Source organism: Gambusia affinis, linkage group LG21, assembly GCF_019740435.1.
Source record: "Gambusia affinis linkage group LG21, SWU_Gaff_1.0, whole genome shotgun sequence".
In the NCBI taxonomy this organism is placed as follows: Eukaryota; Metazoa; Chordata; class Actinopteri; order Cyprinodontiformes; family Poeciliidae; genus Gambusia; species Gambusia affinis.
In genome coordinates, this window is record NC_057888.1 from 7,188,581 (window position 1) to 7,213,379 (window position 24,799).

The 24,799-nt window shown below is 37.6% G+C and overlaps 3 protein-coding genes across 7 annotated transcripts in view; 2 read left to right on the plus strand and 1 right to left on the minus strand.

Moving 5' to 3' along the window:
- asap1b (ArfGAP with SH3 domain, ankyrin repeat and PH domain 1b) overlaps window positions 1-12,673 on the plus strand; it is a 61,785-nt gene extending 49,112 nt beyond the window's left edge. For 2 of the 5 annotated variants that reach the window (XM_044104507.1, XM_044104506.1), the window contains 11 exons: window positions 224-309; window positions 649-764; window positions 864-931; window positions 1,748-1,855; window positions 2,518-2,746; window positions 7,365-7,514; window positions 8,583-8,661; window positions 8,772-8,836; window positions 9,809-10,350; window positions 11,129-11,251; window positions 11,340-12,673. In XM_044104507.1, the coding sequence (XP_043960442.1) occupies window positions 224-309; window positions 649-764; window positions 864-931; window positions 1,748-1,855; window positions 2,518-2,746; window positions 7,365-7,514; window positions 8,583-8,661; window positions 8,772-8,836; window positions 9,809-10,350; window positions 11,129-11,251; window positions 11,340-11,414 (1,641 nt within the window). In that variant the 3' untranslated portion in view covers window positions 11,415-12,673. Of the gene's footprint in view, window positions 1-223; window positions 310-648; window positions 765-863; window positions 932-1,747; window positions 1,856-2,517; window positions 2,747-5,830; window positions 5,900-7,364; window positions 7,515-8,582; window positions 8,662-8,771; window positions 8,837-9,808; window positions 10,351-11,128; window positions 11,252-11,339 lie in introns of all 5 variants that reach the window. The other 3 variants (XM_044104509.1, XM_044104511.1, XM_044104508.1) reach the window with 2 other exon arrangements.
- Window positions 12,674-14,341: 1,668 nt separating this feature from the next.
- Window positions 14,342-17,890, minus strand: si:dkey-37o8.1 (Elongation factor 1-alpha-like). Its single transcript, XM_044104253.1, has 7 exons — window positions 17,630-17,890; window positions 16,554-16,733; window positions 16,195-16,491; window positions 15,978-16,128; window positions 15,060-15,316; window positions 14,748-14,982; window positions 14,342-14,678 (listed from the first exon to the last, which is right to left on the minus strand). The coding sequence occupies exons 1-7, from the start codon at window positions 17,771-17,773 to the stop codon at window positions 14,590-14,592; spliced, it is 1,353 nt and encodes a 450-aa protein (XP_043960188.1). The 5' UTR covers window positions 17,774-17,890; the 3' UTR covers window positions 14,342-14,589.
- A 3,145-nt stretch (window positions 17,891-21,035) lies between these two features.
- fam49bb (family with sequence similarity 49 member Bb) overlaps window positions 21,036-24,799 on the plus strand; it is a 39,289-nt gene continuing 35,525 nt past the window's right edge. The window contains exon 1 of the mRNA XM_044104254.1: window positions 21,036-21,161. The gene's annotated coding sequence lies outside the window, so the exon portion shown is untranslated. The remainder of the gene's footprint in view (window positions 21,162-24,799) is intronic.

A 24,799-nucleotide genomic window follows, 5' to 3' on the forward strand; every position in this document is an offset into this window, starting at 1 on the left:
TTTAAGAGGCAAAATTTTGCAAAAACTCAGCTTTAACAGTGCAGAATTGCTATTTTTAGGAGCCATTTTGTTTACTGCAGTTTGTTTAAATCCTCAAACAACCTCTCACACACATACACACACCCACCCCCGCACACACACACACACACACACACGCACGCCACAGTATACAGAATGGATGTTGCCTCAGTGTGGCTCTGCTGTGTTTGATGGCCCCCTGCAGGAAGCTGGAGAGACAGCTCTGCACTACGCTGTCCGGACCGCCGACCAGACCTCACTGCATCTGGTGGACTTCCTTGTGCAGAACAGGTAGTGAAGAATTAATCCATACATGTGTGGATTGTTTCTATATCTGCAAGAGAAGAAAAACTTGTCTGCGGAAACAAATTGTAATTGTCTCCTTTTTATATAAAGCTGAAGAACAGAGGTAGGCTTAGTGCTGCTCTGCTCAGATTCCCACAAGGCAAAAAGAAATGGGTCAAGCTCTTGCTCTCTGCTTTAATTTATTCCCTTTTTCCAATTGCTTATCCACCACAGAGTTAAAGCTTTGAATAATAACCTCACTTATTAAATGTAATTTCTTAAAATGTTGCATAATTACATGTCAGACAGATACATAATTACATGTCAGAGTGTTTTTTCCTTCAGTGGTAACCTGGATAAGCAGACCGAGTGGGGGAACACCGCCCTGCATTACTGCTGCATGTACGAAAAGCCAGAGTGCCTCAAGTTGCTCTTGAGAGGCAAGCCGGCCACCGACATCGGTGAGTCACACTCATCCTCTGCCGCCTGTGCGCGCGCAGCAGCCTCAAAGTGTTAATCATGTTCTTCTTTTTTTTTCTGCCTCTTTCCCCCTTCCTCAGCCAATCAGAATGGAGAGACGGCCCTGGATGTTGCCAGGCGACTGAGGAACACTCAGTGCGAAGAGGCAGTAAGTGCAGCTGGAAACGATGGATGTCGGAGGAGAAAGTACAAAAATAAACCCTCCGGTTAAAGCCATAAAAACACACTAAAACATAAACATCAGTTTGGTTAAATTAGAGATTTTTGGAGCTTAAAACAAACCACATAGGATTGATACTGAGGAGAAATGGAGGTGTTTAGCGAGAACACTAGATGGCAGTGTTGAGTCTGTGTTGAGCCTCAGGCAACTGGGATAACAGAGTGGAAGAAATTGTTAATGTGCTTGTTATTAATGCAAATATGAGCAGACTGTTTTGCACCCACTGTATGTAGAATTTAAAATACATTTTACATTTATTTTCTTAAACACAAAAATATTTACACACCCTTATTTTGCCTAGTTACAACGAACTTCAATGTATTTTGTGTTTTACCAACATAAAATAGTGCTTGATTGTGAATTGGACAAAAAAAAAAATTATTCACAACACTAAACACTAATCAACATTCAGATGTGTAATGATGGCACTTGTTGATTTTTGTGTTTTTATAATGTGAAGAACTCTGAACTGCCTTGTTGCTGAAATATTTAATACAAATAAACTTGATTGATTGATTGATTGATTTACAAATATACAGCTGAAAAGTGTGGCATGCATTTGTATTGAATCCACTTTATTTTAACATCACTAATATTACTTCTGCAACGTACAAATATGGCCTGTGGTGTGTTGGCCACAGCCTTTTGTGTTTTTATTCACAGAAGACACAAGTTTTTCATGGAGCATAATTTTAGATGTTGATTTTCGTGTTTTTGTGCTTTTTTTTTCTTTCTCTGATTCAGCTCGTCCAGGCTGCAGAGGGGAAGTTCAACCCTCACATCCATGTGGAGTACGAGTGGAGCCTCAGACTGGAGGAGATGGACGAGAGCGACGACGACCTGGACGACAAGGTGATGACACGGTCTTTATGTCTCCACATTTTCTGGTTTTAAGAAACAAAATTTAAAAATAGGCGCATAAAATTCAAGGCCAGGCCTTTGCTCCCTTAATTTATATTAACTAATTAAATAGATTTTATTGCATTAGAAATCTTCACGCAATTATTTGCATTTTCCGTTTTTACATATAAAGAGTCGGGAACAGTTTTTGTTGTTATGATATTTATTATTTGAGGTGGTGCTTCCCATTTTTGTTCAGTTCTGTTTGTTTTATCGTACCCAAGTTGAATTGATTAAAAAATGTAATCAGATTAATCCCACTGCCCAAGTTTGTAAGCATTAGATATAAATATTAACACAGTTGTAGTTCTTGCAGGAATGGTGTTCTGGACAAGCCACAATCAAACCAATTAAAATGCCAGAAATTCTTTTTTCTTTTTTCTTTTTTAAGCAGAAAGTAGTTAATATGGTCTCCCAGTATTCAACAGCAACCAGGGGAAACTTAGTCCTTTGCATACAAGTAGCAGTAAACTTGTTCAGGGGACAACTGACAGAGAAGATGTTTTTTATTTTCTAGTTCTTGATGTCTCAGTTTTCCAGGTTTTTATGTTCAGGAAGTTTTACAGGAAGTAATTTTGAGACTGATTGGTGTCTTTGTCCTCGTCCCTCTGCAGCCCAGTCCCATCAAGAAGGACCGCTCTCCCAGGCCGCAGAGCTTCTGCCACTCCTCCAGCCTGTCGCCCCACGACAAGCTCTCCCTGCCCGGCTTCATCAGCCAGAGGGACAAGCAGCAGCGGCTCTCCTACAGCGCCTTCACCAACCAGATGTACAGCGCCTCCACCGACCTCAGCTCCTCCCCGGTGGCTGACGGGCCGCCGCTGCCGCCCAGGAACCAGGGCAAAGGTCAGACATGCCTGCTCCTAGAGCGTCCGCTGTTATTCCAGCCGGGTTTCAGAGTTTATCTGCTTTTTGAAATTCAAATTCAGGATCCTGCAGATATCAATGCAAATGTGAGCTTCTAATCCAAGGAGGCATAAAAGGCTGTGCACTGCAAACACTCAAAATCTTACCAAGTGTTTTTGGTCATGTTTATAGTCCAAATAGCTTAGTTTGGTTAGCAATTGAAATAAGACAAAACCGACAAGTAACATTTTAGCAAGACATAGGAGCTTGTTTTAAGAAATAATTCCTTAATATTGATGAAATTGTTCTAGTTTTGCTTGTGAAATAGTTGAGGGAGTGAAACTATAACTTTTTCATCAATGTTAAGGAATTATTGACTAAAAACAAGCTGCTATATCCTATAAATTTACTTGCAAGTTACTTTTGTCTTATTTCAATTCTACTAAGGCACTTGCACTAGTAACTTTACCAAAAATATAGACTTTGTGTTTTTGCAGTGTGTGTTATTACTGTAGAGAGAATCTGAACATATATGGATTTATTATCAGGAGAGAGTTAGCAGCAGGTTAGTGGGAAGTTTCCACTTTGCTCAGTCACCACGTACACACACATGCCCACGCACGCGCACACACCCTGCAGTGGTATGCAATTTGTCAGCACACAGATCAGAGGGCGGAAATCAGGTGTCATTAGGATTACTTATAAAGTAAACATGGAGGAAAACGCAGCCTCAGGAGAAGGCAGGTGATGATTGTGTTAAAGAAAGGGATGCTTGAAACACACTTTGTCCAATTATGGTTGTGCTATCTCTGCAGTATTGCAATTAAAAACAACACTCCTCCCTCTGTCACAACATCATAAGTGTCGAAAACATCACAAAATGCTGCTTAAGCTGCTTAATCTGTTGTTATTCCAGTGTCAGCTGCAGAGCAAAACAGACCTTTAAGCTTTAAGTTGCAGTTAATACAGTTGTCAAGAATTTCATTAAAGTTCTTCTGTTTCTTTTTGAAGAGTTTTCTTTTTCACACCAGTTTTTTATTTTATTTACAGCAACACTTTCTGTTTATTTTCGATGACTCCTACTTATTCCAACCAATATTCACTTCATACACTATTGTTTTATTCAGTGTATGTAAACATATGGTTTTAACTGTATATTACAATTAGCACAATTAGCGCAGTTAGCATTACTACCTTTGCTTTACTCTGTGTGGCCTTCTTGTTACCTTCTCCTCTCTCAACTTCATTTAAAACTTTCCGCATGTACTTAAAACAACTAACATTTTGTATTTTTCACTCAGTAACAACCTCCACAGTAAAGAGTTTAGCCGTTAACTTGAGCCAATAGCTTTAGCATGTGGTTTGTTCACTAATCAGAAAGTATTATTGAGTTTCAGACCAGGAAGTCACTGATGAGGACTAATAAGGCTGAAAGAGTTTGAGCTGGTTTCAGGATAAATGTCTGAGTTATTAATTTGAATTTAAACCAAATAGGACCTCAGTTATTTCCAATAACAGAAGAAACATTAACTTTTTAGCTTTCAGAAAAATGTCAGAGTGAGATTTTATGATCTGATAAGTTGGAAGATGGAAAAGAACAAATATTATTTTGGTGAAGTCATAAAAAATGCTAGTGTTTGCAATTGTTAAAACCAGTAATGTAATCTCAAAAAAAGAATATAGTTTTTCTTGTGTTCCCAAAACATCTGGAGTTGAACTCAGCTCAGCCTGTTGAAGTGTGAATTTGTTCAAATCTAATAAAGAGCTGAACTGTGCTGCTTATGTTGGCCTGAAATCTAATCAGTGTTGGCTGTCTCATGGTGGACGTCTCATGGTGGACGTCCCAGCCTTCAACTGACCTCTTTGTCATGTAAATTGGTCTCTAAATGAAGACGTTTCTGTCCATTTATTTACAACTCTGTGCCTGTTTCTTGGGAAAGGAAATAAACTCTATTGGTTTGCAGGTTTGAAAAAGGTACTCACACCAATTGAACTTTTCCACATTTTGTCACATTGCAGTCACAAACTTCACTTTTTTATGATTTTTATTTATTTTTTTTGTTGTTATAATTTACCACCGCCAACCTATAAGTAGACTATAATTGTGAATAGGACTTCTTAAAAATTGTCAGAGATTTTCATTCAGTCCCTTGAGTCTTTTCTGTAGAGGCATGTTTAAAGGCTTTTTCCCGTTATAGCTCAAACTCAGAAAGATTGTCACAAAATTTTAATTGGATTTTATTCTGGAATTTGACTAGGCCAATGTAGCACATAGATTATTGGCTATAAGCCATCCCATTGAATCTCAGTCTGTAGAAAAATCTGTTTGGATGTGAAGTCAGAGCTAAGAGTGGTCTAATTGTGATTTAAACTTTAGTCATAATTTTATAAGCATGATTTTCAGCCATTGTTTATGTCCTGATTTACCCCGTCTGTCTTCTGCTGGTGCAGAACTATGACACATGACTCATCAATGACATAAATGTTGAATTTTGTCCGCCATCCAGAGTTCAGACGCTTTGAAAACAATTAGATACATACCTTTGTGGCACAGATTGGATATTTTTGGGGGGTGGAAATATCAGAGTTGAGCCCTTGAGATCGCTGTGAAAAAGTTGGATTTGGTGGATTTCCTACACAAACTATGGATTTCTACAGCTCCTCCAAAGTCCGTTTAGAAGTTCCTCTGTAATGTAATATTCCAATGAAATGAGTTAAAGTTTGTGGTTGATAATATGTGGAAAAGTTTGCGTAACAGCTCAAACGTTCAGTTGTTTTTTGTTCTCTGAAGCTGATTTTAATGAACAGCTGTAACTTGTTGTTGTAGGGTCATGTTAGATAGTTAAAGTCGATCTTTGAGACGGTAAGCAACATCCACAGATTAACCCGCTAACTCTTCGGCTGGTTCGCCATTTTCTCCTCTCTTTTTGCTTTGCTTGTCACTGATAAGGTTTCATCTTATTTTCCAGCGTGTGTGTGTGGGAGCAGCTCTTCATAAAGGCCGACTCGCTCAGAGATTCTCTCCCACACTCCTCATCTCCGCTCTGTTTTTCTTTCTCTTTTTTTGTTTCTCTATTCTTTCAGCTCCACACTTGGCATTCCTTGGCTCTCATTCGCACTACGCCACTCTGGCTGGCACCCGACCATACATCAGTGAATATCTTGGTTTAAGTTCTTCCCTCCTTTTTATCCCTTTGGTTTGTTTCCTTCTTTACAGCTCAGATGTGCAGTTTGGTGGTTGAACCATGTAGGCTCACTATTACTGCTTGCCTATGTTATTTTTTAATCTTTCTGGAGTGACGCCCTGCCAATCCTGAGCTGTAAACCTTTAACCACAGCTGATTGCTCTCTGGCTGAGCTCTCTACTGGCTGCTTTCATCCTACTTTACTCTACATTAGTAAGCTAGAGACATAATTCAGGAAGAAAACCCCAACAAGCATCCCGAATCCATCCTTTCACCAGTGGCTTATATTTGTATCCAGACAATTTTGGTGTTTTGTTCTGACTCCTCCATCCCTGCTTTGGGGATTATTTTTGTTGGGTTTGTTTAGGGCTGGACAATAAATCAATAACTATAAATAATAGATATATGATCAATGTCAGTAGTTAATACATCTGGTAGGATATTCGATATAGAGAATATTCAATGAACTTCTTATAGCTAGCTAAATAAGGAATCAACTAACTCACTCACTCTTTGGTTGGCTAGCAACAACTTTTTGAGTAACTTGCACAGCAGTAGTTGCCTTATGACTGCTTAAAAATAAGCTTAATAATAACGCTGTGAATTGAAAACTGTGGATTAGACCAGAAAGTAAGACTGCCGTCAAAATAAAAAAAATTTTGCTGGACGATAAATTGTCCCAGAAGTTATTGCGATAAACGATAATATTGAATTTTTGAGAGCATTTTCAAGAAATATGATGCTTATGTTGAGGAAGTCAGCAGAAAGAGATGAAAAAGTATTTTGAGTCTTGCCTTATTCTCAATGTCTTCCAACAGAAAAAACAAATGACAACCATTGGTCTTCTCTCTCCCCGTCACAATAAGAGCCTAAATTCTGGTGTGAAATGTATACGTTTGTGTCCACCATAATGGCAAAATAATCTCAAAGATCATTAAACTTTAAATTCTAATTAACATTTAGTACTGGAACTGAAAGACATTTTAAATATACAGAATAAATAAATAAAACAACATTAACAATAAATAATATTAAACATGAATTATCTGTAAACAAATTGTCCTTCAAAAAAGGATTAGTTTAGACCAATGTGCCAGGATGAAGATTTTTATCATCCAGTTTTTGGTAGAAAGAAAGAAAGGAAGGAAGACAGAAAGACAGAAAGAAAGAAAGAAAGAAAGAAAGAAAGAAAGAAAGAAAGAAAGAAAGTGAAATAATACAAATGGAAATTATTATGCAATTACTTGATTTATTGACGGAAATGTGATGCCACCATTTCAGATATTTAAAAGAAAAACTAATCTGTAATTATCAATATTGACCAATATGAAACGATTATATCATGACACTTGTTTCAGCCATACCGTCCAGCCCTAGGTTTGTTTGATTCCTTGACTTCATCGCCTCATGTGTCTTATGTGTCACTCCTCCAGCTCCTCCCTCCACACTCACACCAGGAGGCAGCTCCACCCTGTCCAAGAAGAGACCTCCGCCCCCGCCTCCTGGACACAAACGCACCCTGTCCGACCCACCCAGCCCGCTCTCTCACAGTCCGCACAGTAAAGGGGGCGCAGTAACCGGGGGTGAGACCGCAAAGCACACGAGAAACAGCAGCTAGCCGGCTCGACTCGGGGTCTCCGCTCCAGATATCAAATGGAAATAAAGAGCTGTTGTTTGAGATTAGCAGCCAAAAATAGAAACACAAAGTCATTTTCTCCATCAGACTTCTAAAGAGTTTCCTGTTGGTGAAGCTTCAACCATATTTAGATGGTTTATTAGCCTCTTCCTGTTGGGAAGTAAGAGTTTCTATACAGAATGGAGATGTAGATGAGATGTTCTCTGAATCTATACATCCATCCATCCATCCATCCATCCATCCATCCATCCATCCATCCATCCATCCATCCATCCAATGGTTCATCCATCCATCCATCCAATAGTTCATCCATTCATGCATTGGTCCGTCCATCCATCCATCCATTCATTTGTCCGTCCGTCCGTCCATCCATCCATCCATCCATCCATCCATCCATCCATCCATCCAATGGTTCAGCCATTCATTCATTGGTCCGTTGGCTCATCCATCCATCCATCCATCCATCCATCCATCCATCCATCCATCCATCCAATAGTTCAGCCATTCATTCATTGATCCATTGGTTCATCCATCCATACAGACATCCATCCATCCATACAGACATCCATCCATCCATCTACCCATCCATCCATACATACATACTTGCTATGCTAGCAGTAAAGTTAAGCTTTACTGCTAGCATAGTAAGCTACTTGCAGATATTCAATTAGCAAAAGCTGTTTAATTCATGTTCAAACCCATAAGAAGTTGACTTTTTAAATTGTTGGGCTTGTAATTATTCATCTCCAACTGTTTTTCTCCATCCTGTCACACACACACACACACACACACACACAGGTCACCACCCGTCCACAGAGTAAATAGCAGCAGTTCAGATGACATGCTCATCATGGAGAGCTCAGCCAGAAGACACCCTCCCCTCATTGTTTTCTTTAACCATCACAGCATGTTGATTTGTTTCCACATTTATACCAAATTAATTAATTCCTCCGGCCGAGCTCTGATGTGGTGTTCAGTTTTTCCTTTGTTGTTGTCGCCAATGTTAATATTTCAGGAAGCGACTCCACCCCTCCGCCGGTCAGTAAGATGTCCCCCGTGTCCAACAAGTTTGAAGGGATTCCTCAGCAGCAAAGGTAAGGCAGAAACAGACTTGCATCTGTTGTCGCTTTTTAATCATTAAAGGTTTTCTTTGTGAAAACAAGACGAGTTTCTTAATCTTGTCTGAAATTTAACATTTCTTCAGCACTACTTCAAGCAACACGAAGTCGACACTTGGTCCAAGGGTTCTTCCCAAACTACCTCAGAAAGGTGCGATCTTTATCGCTCCGTTCAGGATTCAGACAGGAAAAATCCTTTCTTTCTTTCTTCCTTCCTTTCTTTCTTTCTCTCTTGATTTCTTTCTTTTTTCCTTTCTTTCTTCCATCCATCCTTCCTTGTCTTTCCTTCCTGGCTCCCTCCTGTCCCTTCTTCTTTCCTTCTTCTTTCCTTCTTAGGAGAAGGAAAGAAGGAATAAGGGAAATACTTGTCTGAGCTTTTCCCTGTTTCCTTTTTATCTTTGTGTCCTACCTCCCTTATTCTGTTTCCTTCCTTCCTTGTTCCCTAAGTCTTATCTTTCTTTCCTTTTGTTGTGGCCCTTTTCTGTCTTTTCCTATGTCCTTTTTCTGTAATTGTTGCTTCCTTCCTTCAATTTTTTCTGTTCTTCATTCCTTCCATTCTTCCAGTTTTCTTTTCTACCTCTTCTCCTTTCTTCTCTACTTCCTTCATTCTGTCCTTTCTTATTTCCTTGGTTCCTTGCTTTTTTCCTCCCTTGGTTCTTTCCTTTCCTCCCTTCCTTTTGTTGATCCTCCCTTCCTTCTTTCTTTCCTTCCTTCATTCTCGAATTCCTTCCTTCCAGTTTTCTTTCCTACTTCTTGTCCTTTCTTCTCTACTTTCTTCCTTTTTTCTGTCCTTCCCTCATCCTTTCTTCTTTCCTTCCTTGGTTCCTTCCTTGCTTGTTTCCGTTTTTCCATCCTTCTTCCTTTCTTCTACTTTTCTTTCTTTCCTCTTTTCCTTATTTTCTTCTCTACTTTCTTTCTTCCATATTTCTGTCCTTCTTTCATCCTTCCTTTTTTCCTGCTTTTCCTCCCTTCTTCCTTCCTTCTTCTATTTTTCTTTCCTTCCTCTTTTCCTTATTCCCTTCCATCTATATTCATGTTAAATTCTAGTATTTTGTATTTTAAAACCAACATGTTGGATATTATTTTCCTAGTTTATTGGTTTTCTTTGTGGTTTTTCCTCCAGTGGCGTTGAGAAAAATCGACACCATCCACCATCCGTCTGTGGACAAGCCCAGCCTTCCTCCAGAGGTCTTCCAAAAGTCTCCGCCGCCAACCGAAACCGCACACAAGGCGCCCCTGGCTGACAGACCCCAGCTGGGCGACCTGCCGCCCAAACCGCAGGTTTCCGAACTTCCCCCGAAGCCGGGAGAACTTCCTCCGAAGCCGCAGCTCTCCGACCTCCCCCCTAAGCCCCAGCTGGGCGACCTGCCACCCAAACCTCAGCTCAAAGACCTTCCCCCCAAGCCGCACCTGGCGGACCTGCATCCCAAACCGGGGACGTCCGAGTCTGCTCCCCGGCCCCCTGCTGGGGATTCAACGACGCAGAGGCCGCAAACACAGCCGCCCCCTCCGCCTCAAACTCAGCCGCAGCAGCAAGACTCGCCATCGCCCAACCAGCAGGCGGTGAACATAGCGACTCCATCACAGCAAACCACAGAGGACACTAACGGAACGCCACCGGGGACCGCCGAGACTCCAGTGCCGCTCCCAAGGAAGATCAATACAGTATGAACACTTTTTAGCTTTTGGATAAAAATTGTTTCTGTTTTTATTTATTTATGAGAATTGTACAATGTTATTTTATTAAAAGCAACTACTCCTTGTCATGATGGCAAACTTTACTGGACAATAAATTGTTGCAGAAATTATTGAGATAACCGATAATATTGTTGTGTTGATCCCATTTTCAAGTAGTCATGTATAATGGCTTTGGGATTACTTTAAATTCTAACAAACATTTAACTCTGGAACTAAAGAAATTTTTAAATATCCAAAATAAATAAACAAAACAACAGAAGTAACAAATAATATGTATACTTTAGTCTCTGCAAACCAAATTCTCATTTCAAAAAAGGGCTGGTTCAGAGCAACTCAACAGACTGAATACTTTTTCAGCCACTTTTTAGTTGAAAAGGGGACAGAAAAGAGAAAAGCAAAAAATCATCCAAATGGAAATTATTGAGCCTGTTTTAATTGATCATGCAATTAATTGATTGATTGCTTATTACTGGTTTTACCGCTGTACAATGGCTGCTGGAAAAGAAAAGTGTTTAGTTGTTGACTTACCATCCAGAAATCACTTCCTGCATTCTTGTTGGTTCTGCAGGAGACCCTGCTTCTGCTTTTCCAAGATGTACAGTTGTATAATTGTGAATCTGATTGCAGTCATTTTCAGTGTAAACGTTGAGTTAGGGGTGTGGCCAGTTTCTGCCTATTTTGATTTAAAGACACCCTAAAAGATGTTTTGCATTTGTTATTTTTGCTTTTCTTTTTGTGTGTCCAGGGTAAGAATAAAACCCGGCGGGTGAAGACGATCTACGACTGTCAGGCGGACAACGACGACGAGCTGACGTTCGTTGAAGGAGAGGTGATCATAGTTACAGGAGAAGAGGACCAGGAGTGGTGGGTGAGTTCTGGCAGAATTATCCACGGCGCTGGTTGGATTTCCTCGCAACTTTTTAAGATTCCATCCTTCCTTTAATGCTTCTTCCCAGATCGGACACATCGAAGGAGATCCGGATAGAAAAGGCGTGTTCCCCATGTCTTTTGTGCACATCCTGAGTGACTGACAGCCAGACTTGCACTACATCTCTCCCTAAAGTGGGATTTAATGTAAATAAATACCTTATCATACAGTAAAACCCCTGGTCACACAGCAGGTGTCCTGAAGAAAACCAAGAAGGCTTATCCACGCTGTACAAAGAATGTGTGTATTCCTCCTCTACCAGTATTATCTTAACCCTTATAGCATGGCCTAGACAGAGCCACTCAAAACAAAACCCTAGCACTTACCTAGAAGTCTATGTTTATGCTGTTTCTGTGTATATATGTATGTAAATATATATATTTGTGTGTGAGTGTACATACATGTTTTATTGTACAAAACATGTACCTGCTCTCTGCCTGCCCGAGGTTGGTAGAGCGTGAATTTTATCTGTATTACTTTCACCGACCCTCGAGTAATTATCAGCTTATATTTCTGTGGGGTTGGCAGAGTGGGGTGGTGGGATAGATATGAAATTGAATGTGAAATAGGTCATGTCATTATTTGTCTTGCATCCCTGTTTACCACCATAGTTGACTGAAGAGGCAGGAGTCTCCCGCCGATCCGCCCCTGAAACGGGGGAAAGTATTCTCATCAAGTGTACTCCTTGTTCTTGCTTGCTTTTTTGTGTGTTACACGTATTATGGTTGTTTTACCGTACAAAAACCTGCTGCTATTTTGTGGTGGATTTAAAAAAGAAGAAAAAAAAAAACATTCAAAAGCCTGTGGTTCACTGTAGGTCACTAATTTTACTCCTTGTTACACTGTCCACCTGTACGTATGCTCTGTGTTGAAAACCCGACGCCATCTCAGCTTTTTCTTGATGAAGCGACGACTGGAAACGAGTGGAGTGCAGCATTCAGACACTCACCTCAGGGTTTGAAGAGCCACTATAAAAACCTAGCAGGACTACACAGAAAAAAAAGAAGCGGTATATCCTGTTGTTTTAAGCCACTATCGACCACATGTATGGGAATCTCAACAGGACATCTTAGCAATAATGTTTTTTTCACAGGCTAGAAGCTTCAGAACTTGTTCACATTTTAGTGTCTTGTAAAACCTCATGAGCTTGAATTTTGTTCAGTTTTTTTAAGTTTGATCTAGTTTGAAATCATTCCTTGTTACTGGAGAACATTTCCAGGTTGCCTGTGAACCAGAAATGTCTTTTAGATGAAGGTTGTGGAGACTATGTATTTTCACCCAGTCCTCACTGACTTACAGTTCTTCCCATGTTAAGGAACAAACCCATCAACCCATTGTATCATTAAAAGTGCTGTACCAAAACAATGAGTCTGGTTTTTTTTTTTACTTGTGGTTTGACTCAACTCCAAAGGAAACTTTTATTACTGGACTTTGTATTAGAGGGGAAAATATTCCAGTCGCATTTCAACACATGGCCTGGAGAGATGTTAAAGATTAGGGAACTTACTGGTTTGTGAAATGGATAGTCTGGAAAACCAGTGGTATTTACTTCTTTTGTTCTGTGACCAGAACAAGGGTGAACTTTGGTCCCCCACTTTCTTCAAATTTAACAAAACTGGTGTGAAACATTTGTGCTGCTATCATTTTAAAGATAATACATTTTCCAGTGGTCAAAAGTCAACCAGTCAGTCCGCATTTACAAAACCAAATTAAATATGTTCTCAACTATGCTGTTTCCAGATACCAGAGATTTATGTATTGTGCTTTGTTTATGCTGCTTAAATATATGTAGGATTTGATTTGACACCAAATTTGCTTGGTTTTCATAATGTGGGGAGGCTGGTTGACCTCTTATAACCTCTGGAAACAGTAGTTTTAAAATGATTTTTTGTTGAACAAACCAGTAAAATGTTTAATTTGGAGATGGGATCCAACTTCACTCAGGTGAGTTTGGCAAATCCAGTTTGGCATATTTCACAAATTTATGTTCAAAGTTTTCCCTCATGTCTGTTTTGCTTCCAAACATCCAGAATGTTAGAATCTGATCTTGATAAGTTAAACATAAGTTCTTTCAAGTAAATATACAAATACATGCCATTTTCCTCCATTTGGGAAACTTATTTAAATCAAAATCCAGAAAATTAATATTAATAAATTTTTTAACAACTGCAGCCATGTTTTGTCACATTTTCCAGATCAAGAGTTTGGTCTTCAGATGTTCCTGTCTAGTTTAAATTCTACAGATGTATTTTCTTGAAATCCACAACTTTGAGGATAAACTTGATCCTTCCAAAGCTGAAGTTTAATAGTAAACCTTTACATTATTCCAGTTTCAAGATGTACATTTTTGCCCCATTTTCCAAGACTAATGTAATCCATCCTTATGTAACACTGGACAAGTCTGGAATCAATGTACTGGTAGATTAGTTTGGCAAATCTCTTCAAAGTAGATACATTTGTGTGTTGCATTTTTAGTGTATTCAGTACATTTCCAGAGGAATCGAATTTTAGTTGCTGCCCCGACACTGCAGTCTTTTGATACACCAAGTAGATTCATACTCACATCTAAAGACTTTGAAGCTTTAGATTGTTTGAAATGAAAGTTTCTTTTTCCAGGTCAGGGAAGAGCTTCAGAATTTTAGTTTCAACACACAAGAGGTCAACATTCAAGTGTCATACAGGTTACCTTTACAACCCTTTAGCTGTAAATTTAGTAAACTAAACTTTTTCACCCAGTTTGCAATACCTAAAACTTAGATGTTTAAGGCATTGCTTAAATTTCTCTATGCAAGGTTAATGCAACCACTCAAGAGATGCACACCATTCCACAATTAAATTTCATACAAGTTTTACTTCAGCATTAGTGTTGAAAGCAGTCATCCAACTCATGCTACATTAAGATGTAGCCTTTTACACTAGCCTAGCTAAAGAACACAAGTATGCTTTCCATCCAGTCTAAATCTTTTACAAAGCATTACCAAGCTTAACTAGTTTTCATTTAGACACCAAAAAAAAAATAAAGAATGAGACTTTTTTGAACTCAAATTTTTTAATTAAGATTCAGTCCAACTTTTCCAAAACTTGGCTTCCAATAAGCTTAAAGGAAAATGTACAATTTTACAACTTTGGAATCATATTAACACAGGAATGTCATACACCTTAAAGAAACTAAACACCATTTGTTGAAACACAAATGTCACCTTTCTCCAAATAAAAAGGCTGTTCTGTAGCATTAGAAAACATAAGCTAAAACCAGCTCCATTAGTTGGTTGTGTTTTCTAGGGAGTTTTTGACCCTTGCTCCTTTTCCACAGACTTTATCACTCCAACTGCAACTGTCTGCTTCAGGTCTCTTGCTGCAAAGCGACCTGCGAAAACAGAATATTGTGAGGACAGGATGTACAATAAGTCAGACATTAGTGCAACCTTTGCTTTACCTAAAGGGGGGTAGGTGAAGAAGCTCTCCACACACATGGGCTTAATGGGAACCAGTTTGACTGTAGCTGCATCTCCAGACTGCAGCAGCTGTGGGTTGTCCTCCAGTTTCTTCCCTGTTCGGCGGTCGAGTTTCTCCTTCAGCTCAGCAAACCGGCAGGTGACATGAGTGGTGTGGCAGTCCAGGACAGGAGAGTAGCCAGTCTTTATCCTCCCTGGATGATTCAGGATGATTACCTAAAGGAGAAGCATGCTTATTTGAGTCTCAGAGGAGGAAGAAAAAAAAAATAAAATAAAATTTCTAGGTAACAAACCTGAGCTTCAAAGCTGCGGACGTCAGAAGGAGGGTCATGCTGGGCATTGCCGGCCACATCGCCACGCTGCAGGTTCTTTACAGAGACGTTTTTGATGTTAAAGCCAACATTGTGCCCTGGCAGAGCCATATCCAGACCTTGGTGGTGCATTTCTATGGATTTCACTTCTGCAGTGAGCTTGGCAGGGGAGAACATCAAGGTCATGCCTGGTTTGAGGACTCCAGTTTCAATCTTTCCCACTGGAACCGTCCCAACACCTTGAGAAACCAAAACCATTAACATCTTATAAACTAAAAATGATCTTAGCTTTGTCAATGCAACTCTAAATTTTGGAAATGGTAAATTGAGCCAAAATGAAGTTTGAATGAGCATCAGCTCAATAGTAGTGTGAAAATACTCGTTTCAAAATCTGTCTTTAAATATTTTAGTTTCTCAACCACTATAAAAAAGTGATCAACTTCAAATGATATCTAAATATTGAACAAACAGCCATCTGGTTTAGAGCAGCACATCTCTTCAGTGGAGGATGGTTGTTTAAGGTGCAGGAAATTTCTGGTAAGTTTCAAAGCATTGAACTGGCACATTAAAATAAGCCAAAGTAAACGTTAGCGATTAGCTTTAAATGTCTGGCCAGTTCAACGCTATGCAGCTTACCGGACGTTGCCTGCGTTACATTTGTATCCTCCACAAGAAAAATCAGGAATGGAGACAGCTATTAATGTTACTACAATATTTGGATGAGTGGCAAACACAAACTGAACGACTGTCAACATCCTCTGATAAAACTATTCTAAAACGGCGTAGTCTGCTTGCCGATTGGCTCGGTTGAAATTCTACCGGAGGAAGTCAAATAACCAGAAGTAAGCCCAGACTGAATATTCCAATCTAGCAGAATGGCGTAGCGCTGCACTGATATACCTCCAATTTTGTAGACATCCTGCAGAGGGAGCCGTAGTGGTTTGTTCATTGTTCGCACAGGAGGTTTGATCGAGTCCAGAACTTCTAGAAGAGTCTTTCCGGTTTCGGCACCTTCCCTCAGTCGGACTTTCCAGCCTTGGTACCACGGCATCTACACAAATAATTTTAAACGCAGTTCGTTACATCATCTGTCCACTTTAAGCTCCTGAAAAGTTACCTTTTGTGTTGGTATGATCATGTTTTCGCCCATCCAGCCGGAGATTGGAATAAAGGGCACGACGTTGGCGTCGTAGCCGATCTTCTTGAGGAAGATCTTCACTCCTCGGACCACTTCGTCGTAGCGTTTCTGGCTGTACGGCGGCTCGGTGAGGTCCATTTTGTTCACACAGACTATGATCTGCTTGACGCCCAGAGTGTAAGCCAGTAAGGCATGCTCTCTGGTCTGGCCATTCCTGGAAACACCCGCTTCATATTCCCCTTTGGCCGCAGAGACGACCAGCAGGGCAACATCAGCCTGGAAGACAATAGTTACTCAAACACCGCTCAAGAAAAAACAGACTATTCTAGTTTTATTACCTGGGATGTGCCAGTGATCATGTTTTTGATGAAGTCTCTGTGTCCAGGTGCGTCAATAATGGTCATGCTGTATTTCTGGGTGTTAAACTTCAGCAAAGAGATGTCGATAGTGATTCCTCGCTCCCGCTCAGCCTTCAGCTTGTCCAGCAGCCAGGCAAACTTGAATGAACTCTTCCCCATCTGGAAAGAAATGCAAGTACTTGACGGCATAGTAGGGCCATGGTAAAGAAAGTGCCTTCAAAAAAATAAATAAATAAATAAATAAAAATATTTGAAATTTGAGTTTAGAAGATTTTCCATCTGAAACTTGCATTTAAAATGTTTAGCCCATTTGAGATCTGTATTTCTGAGTTTTCTAAAGAGATGTTTGACTTTTCAAGAAAATCTGAGCTTCAGGAGTTTGAGATCAACTGAAACTCAAGTTTCCTAGAAAAAAAAGAAAAAACTTGGAAGTTTGAAAAGTAAAATTTGCTAGAGAAAAGACAGCTAGCAAGATTCTGGAACTTAAAAGATTGTGTCAGAAGTCAAATTTTTAAAACTCAATTTTCCAAGATTTTTTCAAACAAAATTTGAGTTTTCTGTGCGTGCTGTGGTGGCGCAGGGGGTTAGCACGCCCCACGTTTGGAGGCCCTAGTCCTGGATGTCGCGGTCTGACGATCTTTGCTGCATGTCGTCCCCCCTCTCCTGCCTATTGTCGCAAAAATACCAGCCACTAGCACCGCAAAAACTCTTCGAAGAGAAAAAAAAAAGTTTTCCAAATGTTACACTTTTCATGGTCAAATTTGCTAGAAAACACAAACTCGCAAATTTTAAGTCAAAAGTGCAACAGAAATTGTCTATCATTTGTAAATTTGAGCTTCAAATGTTTAAATTTTGGCTCTTGAAACTCAAATTGCCTAATTTCCTAGAAAATTTGAGATTTTAAAGTTTCAGATTTAGCAAAGATTTCAGAAACTTCATACAGTTTTGGAAGAAATTTGCTCAGTTTCTATCTACAATAGCCCTGATATACCGTTACAGGTGTTGCTACTGTTTAACATTCCCTCAAAAATAAAACCCCAAAATTTAAGTCTCACCTGGGCTGCAGCTTTCTCAAACTTCTCCAGTTTCCGCTGGTCCACACCGCCACACTTGTAGACCAGGTGTCCAGTGGTAGTGGATTTGCCGCTGTCAACATGGCCGATGATGACGACGTTAACGTGAGCCTTTTCTCTCACCATGGCTGCAGATCAATCTACAAAATGATAATCACGACTCGGATATAACTCACACTTCCTCTCAACGTCTTCTGTAAAATGGGTCAACCAGGCAAATTCAGTCCCTCTTTATAAACCAGACGAGCCTGAAGTAGAGACAGGTGTGCAGCTTAATTAGGCGTGATTAGTTTCCATCTGTGGGGGAGCAAATTACAAAAACTACTGAATCCTTAGAAAAAGCCTGTTTAGTACTAAAAGAATTAAAATCAATAATTATTTTTGTGTCTCTATTAGAGAGGAGAAGCAGATACAGAATGGGAAATTATCATTATGGTACAGTGAAAGTGTTGATGAAAACACAAACCTGGGATGACTTTTAAGTTTTAACTTTAGTATTTCACCACAAGAAGCCAAGATGTAAATTTATCATTCCTCACATTATCTGACACATAAACAGTTTAGCTTGACTTAATAACTAAATAAATATCAAATATTGTATGAGTGTCAACTGTTCTTCATAACATAAAACTAAATTTTATTCATGTAATGTTTTATTGTAAGAATTTATCAAAATGTTAATCAAAATCATTTTGGTCACATAGCAGTTTTTATTGTTTAATATAAAAAACTGTTGGTCCCATTCTCCTTAAACAATTAAACAAATACTTAAAACAATAAAGTAATATTGAACATTTTAATAGGATTAAAGAAAAGCATGAAATGAGTTTTTACATAAAAGAATAGGTGTATTAATTAATTAAGTGATTTTAACATTAACAAACACTTGAATAATATTCGGACAAAATAGAATCTTTTTGTCTCATTTTTATTGGTGGTTCTTCATAGGTATGGAAGAAAACACATAATGTTGAGTAAAAAGGCACTTTATTTAAAAATATAATCAGATATAACACTGTTCTATGTTACACGTTTCGATTAGATATTAACATATTTTATATTTCTTTCTTTGTCATGTGTCAGGAAAAAAAACAACTGTGGCTGAAAATTAAAGATTTTGACATAACAAGAGATGATTAAAAATATGCACATCAACATAATTAGTCTGCAGTATTTCAATAAAAAGCTGAAACATAAACTGTAACAAAAAATGTTGAATAACAAATTTTACATAAAAATGTCTAAACAATCCTGAATTTTTAAAGGGTTTAACAATGAACTAGTTATTTTTTATTACTTGAAATATTTTGGTTATTTAAACACTACGTAAGGTAATATTCTCACTTTTGTTTTAAAATATAATTAATTGGAATTTATTGCGACATCAGTGAATCAAAATTCTTATCATGATAAGAAAATTGTCACGATAAATGACAATTGATACAATAATTGCCCACCTATAATTACACAACATGTCTCAATACATATATGTTTTAATTGAAATATTTACATTTTTTGTAATTTTAAAGGAAAAATAACCATCAAAATTCAAACAACTTGGTCCAATACTGTGTTTAAAAATTTTAATAATAGAATATTTTCTTTATATTGTCTAATGACTCTTCCCTTACCAAAAATATCCCAAAATAAATAAACAAGTAAATAAATATTCCACCTCTAAGACATCAGACCGTCCAGTAATCTTCCAATATGGTCCTTATCAATAGCTGAAGGTCTTTATTTGATCAATAGTTTCCACTTTTTCACTCAATACGATGTTGTGCAGGGTATGCTAGAAATAAGAGGTGAAAATAGTTTGAGAAAATTTACACTGATCCAGTTTAAACTTATGCTTAAAATGCATAAAAAGTTGGAAAAGATTAAAGGGAGCTGGAGCCACCTTAGCTTCTTGCTCAAGGGCATTTAGGCAGAGCGAACAGCCCTTTAATATCTGTTTCCAGGAGGGTGTTATTTTAGCTGCTCTTAAGATATAGAAGTCCTGATCAAAGCAGATTTAATTATAGCTCTGTTCTGTAATAATCCTATGGAGGGAACAAATGAAGAGTCTCTCCCCTGGCCTTTATGGCAAGCCATTATGACAATTAATCAATCAATCCACAATTCTGGTGCTGATTACCTTTTAATCAGACATTTTAACCCACAATCACCATTATGCATAGTTCTTTCTCGCAGAAATTGTCACATTTTGTAGTAATGTGTCTTGCTTTTTAGCTTCAGATAAGAAGTCACACCAAAATCACCACTGTCCATTAAAAAGTAGTTTTGTAATTAATTTTTACACCAAATTCTTCTGTTTTTGCAGTTTCGCCCAACTTATGCTCTTTAGATCATGAAGCAAACTTTAATAATAGACCAAGATTACCCGAGTAAATACAAAATGCAAGTTTTAAACCAACCTTGGTGATAAAAATATTATTGCTACCCTCATTAAATCATTAATGCACTTTTGTGATTTTCAGAAATTTTCCAAAAAAAGAGCATCCTACTGACAGTAAAACATGGTGGTTGTAGTATGATGGTGGGGGCTTCAGGACATGCTTAGCATCCCTTATTATTTTACTCTGCAGCAGAAAATCCTGAAGTAGAACATAAGGCCATTAGTTGGATGTCTGATGCTAGAACATCTTCATTTTCCTCTCACAGGGGCATTAAAGTCATTTTTATTTTGGGCCATATCAAGACCATGAAATTTCTGAAAGGGCTGGTTGCACCATTATGTACTGATAAAACCCATTAACAAACTTATAAATATTAATAATCAGTCCTTCTTAAAATGAAAAAATGTTGAAAATATTTTCACATTAATCAGTTCAGGATTTTCTGCTTTTAAAATCAAAGGTTTTGTGATTCTAATTTGGAAATATTTGCAAGAAATGTAGCTATATTTGCACTTATGTAAATGTAACTTTTTGATATCAATAAAGGCAGCAAAGTTGCACACGGAAGGAATACTTTTACCTGCAAGTATCTCATAAACTCAATGTTTTTGACCATTCTTTTGTGAAAAAAAAGTAATAAAGTTACAATTATGCATTACCATGAGAAAGTGTGGAGATCTAAAGCTTTTATGTGAAAAACCACAATTGCAGAATCTCAAAAACTGGAGGAGCTGATTGATGTAATTAAGTAATAAACAGATAAAAATTATTTTATTTGATTGATAAAATAATTTTTAAGTAAACAACCAATATTGTGAAGGTTATTTGTCCCTCTGGAGTCAACATAAAAATCTATGGCGGGCCGGATTTGGTACCCTGGCCTTGAGTTTGAGAATCCCTTATTTGAAGAACTGGTGTAAGTATAAAATGTTAATTTGGCTTGCCATACATAGAGGGGCGGGACTAACCGGACTCCCCTCCCTGACCACAATGACGCCGAACAAGAAACCCGGAAACATCCGCAGCAGCAGCAAATAGCTCTTCTTCTCCTTTGAGCCGCTGCTTCCAGCGTGGTATCCAGACGTCGACTCCCGTGTTTCTCAGTGAGCATCAAGGTAAATAAAAGAAACAACGCTAAACAAGCAGATAATATCAGCTGATTCGCTACTTTTCTGCTTTTCTTTCCTGCTTCTCAACTATCCGCCTCCACCTTCCACCAGTTGCCTGTGAGCAAAGCTCGTATTCCTGTTACATCCTGCTCCTCTTGTCGCTGAATGAATGAGCCATAAACGTGTGCTGCTTTATAATAAAACCCCTGCCTTAAGGCGGATTAAAACAGCGGAAAATGTTGCGCCGCATCCTGTACATGTACCGTTAACTTCCTCTTTCCAGAGCAGCGGTTTTCTCGGCTCCGCAGCTAAGGTTGCTGATTTTTCCTTTATTTGGACCGAGTCTTTGAACGTTACACGCTTGACCCGTAACGTGTGATTATAGCCCGGCTGCGGGCTGGCTGTTTGGCCTTTACATTACACTATTTACCCAGGTTTAGACTGAAAGCGTGCGGCTCGGATTGAGAAAACCTTTCAGGCTGCAAATGATGCATCATTAAAGGAAATGCACACACTGACAGCTGGGCCATGTGTGGAGCTGGTTAGTCTTTGTTTTAATAGGTCTAGAGGTAACCACACTAGTGCATAAAGTTGTTTTTATTTGCTAGATTTTTATGTTGAAGTTATTAACCTAGTGACTGAAACACTACGATCCAACTTGCGTCATTTTATTTTCTCATTGTTGAAGCTAGAGGAAAAAAAAAGAAAAGAGTATAGTCCTTCTTTAAATTAAGGCTAAAAATACATGCATGTAAATTTCTTAAAAATTATTTTGTATCTCAAAGCTTGAACCCAGCTAAAAATTATATAGTGACAAAGTTATTTAAATTTTTGCATCAAAAATATACTTCTAACCTTCACAGCCTATTTGAGATTCAGTATTTTTTGTAAAACATGATTAAATTAGGGATCAATTGCATAGTAAATTAAAATTACCCTTATAATTTCCATTTTGATGATGATTTTAAAGGTAGTTTTGTTTACAGAAACATCATACTTATGATTTAAGTTGTAAGTGTTTTTTACTTCAGTTTTTATTTATTGTTTTTGTTATGGGTACTTAAAATATCTTCCTCATTTGGGTGTTGCTTACAAAATAAAAGTTTGTAGGTCTTTACAATTAGCATTATTTCTAATAAGTTCAAAAAGTGCAAACAAAATGTATTTGTGCTTATATATAATAAATGATTTATTTAATTCTCGTTTGGTTAAGTAACATACTTTTGAATTGAATGGAGGAAGTTTTATTGTAGTTAGGAAACATCTTTCTGTATCCTGGCATCTTCACTGCATTTAAAGATGTCTTATTGTTGGAGTCTATGGAATATTTTTATTTCTTTCTCAGTAAAACCATACGCTGCTTCATGACTTAATTTTATTTTCTTATTCCAGCGGTTTTTATCGTTTCAGCTGGAGAACAAAACATGAAGTTTCTCATTTTCTTTTAAAAGTTTGACAGATTTAACCGTTTTTCTTCAAGGACTGTAACATAAAATAAAAACATAGTGTACTACTATATGGTAGTTTTTGATTAAAACTAGAAACAAAGCTTAAAAAGGTTGAAGTCCATCCTGGCATTTGTGTATTTATACACCGAAAAATTATGTTTTTGTTTGTTTTTGTTTTGATGTGTTTAAAGATGGAAAGGAAAAACTCATTATTTTTGTTTGAATCTCTCAGGTAGTCCATTTCAGATGCAGTGAAGTAAAGTCATTGTTACTTTATTTAAAAACGGTTTTTGAGGGGTGGGTTTTGCATAAATTGCCTAAACAATCATAGCCTGGTCACAGTAAGGCTGCGTGTTGTTTCCTTCCGGCCCAGCCTGTGCAATAGTTGTTGCTGAAAGTGGAAGTGAAACACTAAGATAGCTAAATTTACTTATCACATATTGTGAAAGTGCAGCATAAACATTAAACCTGATTAAAAAGGAGCTCAGACTGCTGGTCAAGACACTGACACACAGTTTTATAAATGTCTCACACAGCAGATATAGTTTTAATTTGTGGCAGCTACAGTTTACAGAATAACCCAGTAGTTGTTTTGACTTTTATTTCCTTTTTGATGGTTTAGAAACAATAACTTTTAAACCCTTGGAATATTTTGTTACCCACCACACGTTTTGGAAAAATGTTTAATTTAAGTTCTTTTATCCAGTGGTAGAGGTATTAAAGTCATTGTTAAGCATATCAAATTTCATGATGCGTTTCTGTGTTAATGTGACACAACTGCTTCTCTTTCTCTGCAAAAGGAGGAAAACACAAGAACATGCCATTCAGTTAAGACAGCTAAGATTTGATCTTAGCTGTCTAAGATCAAATCTTAGACAGCCAATCTAAAATTGGCTACAATTTTAGATTGTGTAAAAATTTTAAAACGTCTTTCGGTCGCAGTTGGTCTTGCTACTAATCTGAATCTCTCTGACTAAGGCTGGGTGATGTGGCAAAAGAAAAAAAAAAAAAGAAATTGCAAATGACAGAAAATATTTTCAAAAATTGGTTTCTATTGCTGTTATCCCTTCTGTAATTTGTACAACAAAGAAGTTTTGTCTAATTACAAAAATTTAATCATAATATTCACAGAATAAAGTAGTTTTACCAGAAAAAACATCTTAAAAACACAAGAAAAAAGTTGTTTTAATGATAAAAAACCTTTAGAGTTAAGATCTGATGTGATTACAAAAGTCTGTGTTCTTCTTTCTTCAAAAAAACCATAAAAAACCACAGTTGTTTGCACCATAGTTTCAAAATCCTTCTGCTGATAATAGTTTGATACGGATGTGTTGAAAGATGAAATATTTCCTTATTTGTAAAACTTACAGAAAGATGCTCAACAGTCATATTTTTATTTTATTAAATTTTTTTTGCTGGAGTTCTCATGAAATTATTACTTTATTCTAATATTATGACTATGCTGGTTTATTTTTGTATTGTTTTGACTTTATTGTGTACAAATTATTCTCCTATTATTACGACAGTATTCTTGTAATATTATGACTTTTATTCTTGAGTTAATAACTTGACAAAACCAGTTCACAAACTGTTACAATATCAATGCATTCCTAAAATTAAACAATATTATCAAACATCTTTTTAGTCCCTACCGGTTTTTGTGATTCTTTTTGTGATTTTTTTTGCAATAAACGTCAAAGTATTTGTGGTACTAATTTAGAAACATCTGTGCTTATTTATGACGGTAAATGTGACTGTTTATTACTCGATGTATAGATCATGGACTACAATCTGAAATGAATTGAGGCTAAGGCAGCTGTTTAATACAAGTAAAGTTTTTGACAATTTTTGAGAAAAATTAGCAATAAACTCCCCCAAAAAAGTGCAGCGATTTGTTGATTTTGTGTGAATTTCCACGATAATTCTCAAAAAACAGGAGGGACTGATTGATATAATTTGGTAGTAAACAAATGAAAATGGCATTGATTTGATTGATAACATAATAATTAAGCTCACTTGATGTTTAGTCTAGAATCTCAAGGGGCACATAAAAAGCTATGGAGGGCCAGATTTGGCTCTCTGGCCTTGAGTTTGACACGTTGTAGACAGTCTAAGTTGTATCTTTGTATTTTTTATATATTTTTTTTATTGTGATGTTCTGCTGCTGTGCGTAATAAATATGATTGACTTTGGTTT

Excerpts from the sequence above, each read along its gene's own strand:
- si:dkey-37o8.1 (XM_044104253.1), bottom strand. The coding sequence starts at position 17,773 with ATGGTGAGAGAAAAGGCTCACGTTAACGTCGTCATCATCGGCCATGTT. Across the intron at positions 16,129-16,194 it reads TGATCATACCAACACAAAAG|ATGCCGTGGTACCAAGGCTG; the intron begins GTAACTTTTCAG and ends TTATTTGTGTAG. Across the intron at positions 14,983-15,059 it reads TCCGCAGCTTTGAAGCTCAG|GTAATCATCCTGAATCATCC; the intron begins GTTTGTTACCTA and ends CTTCTCCTTTAG.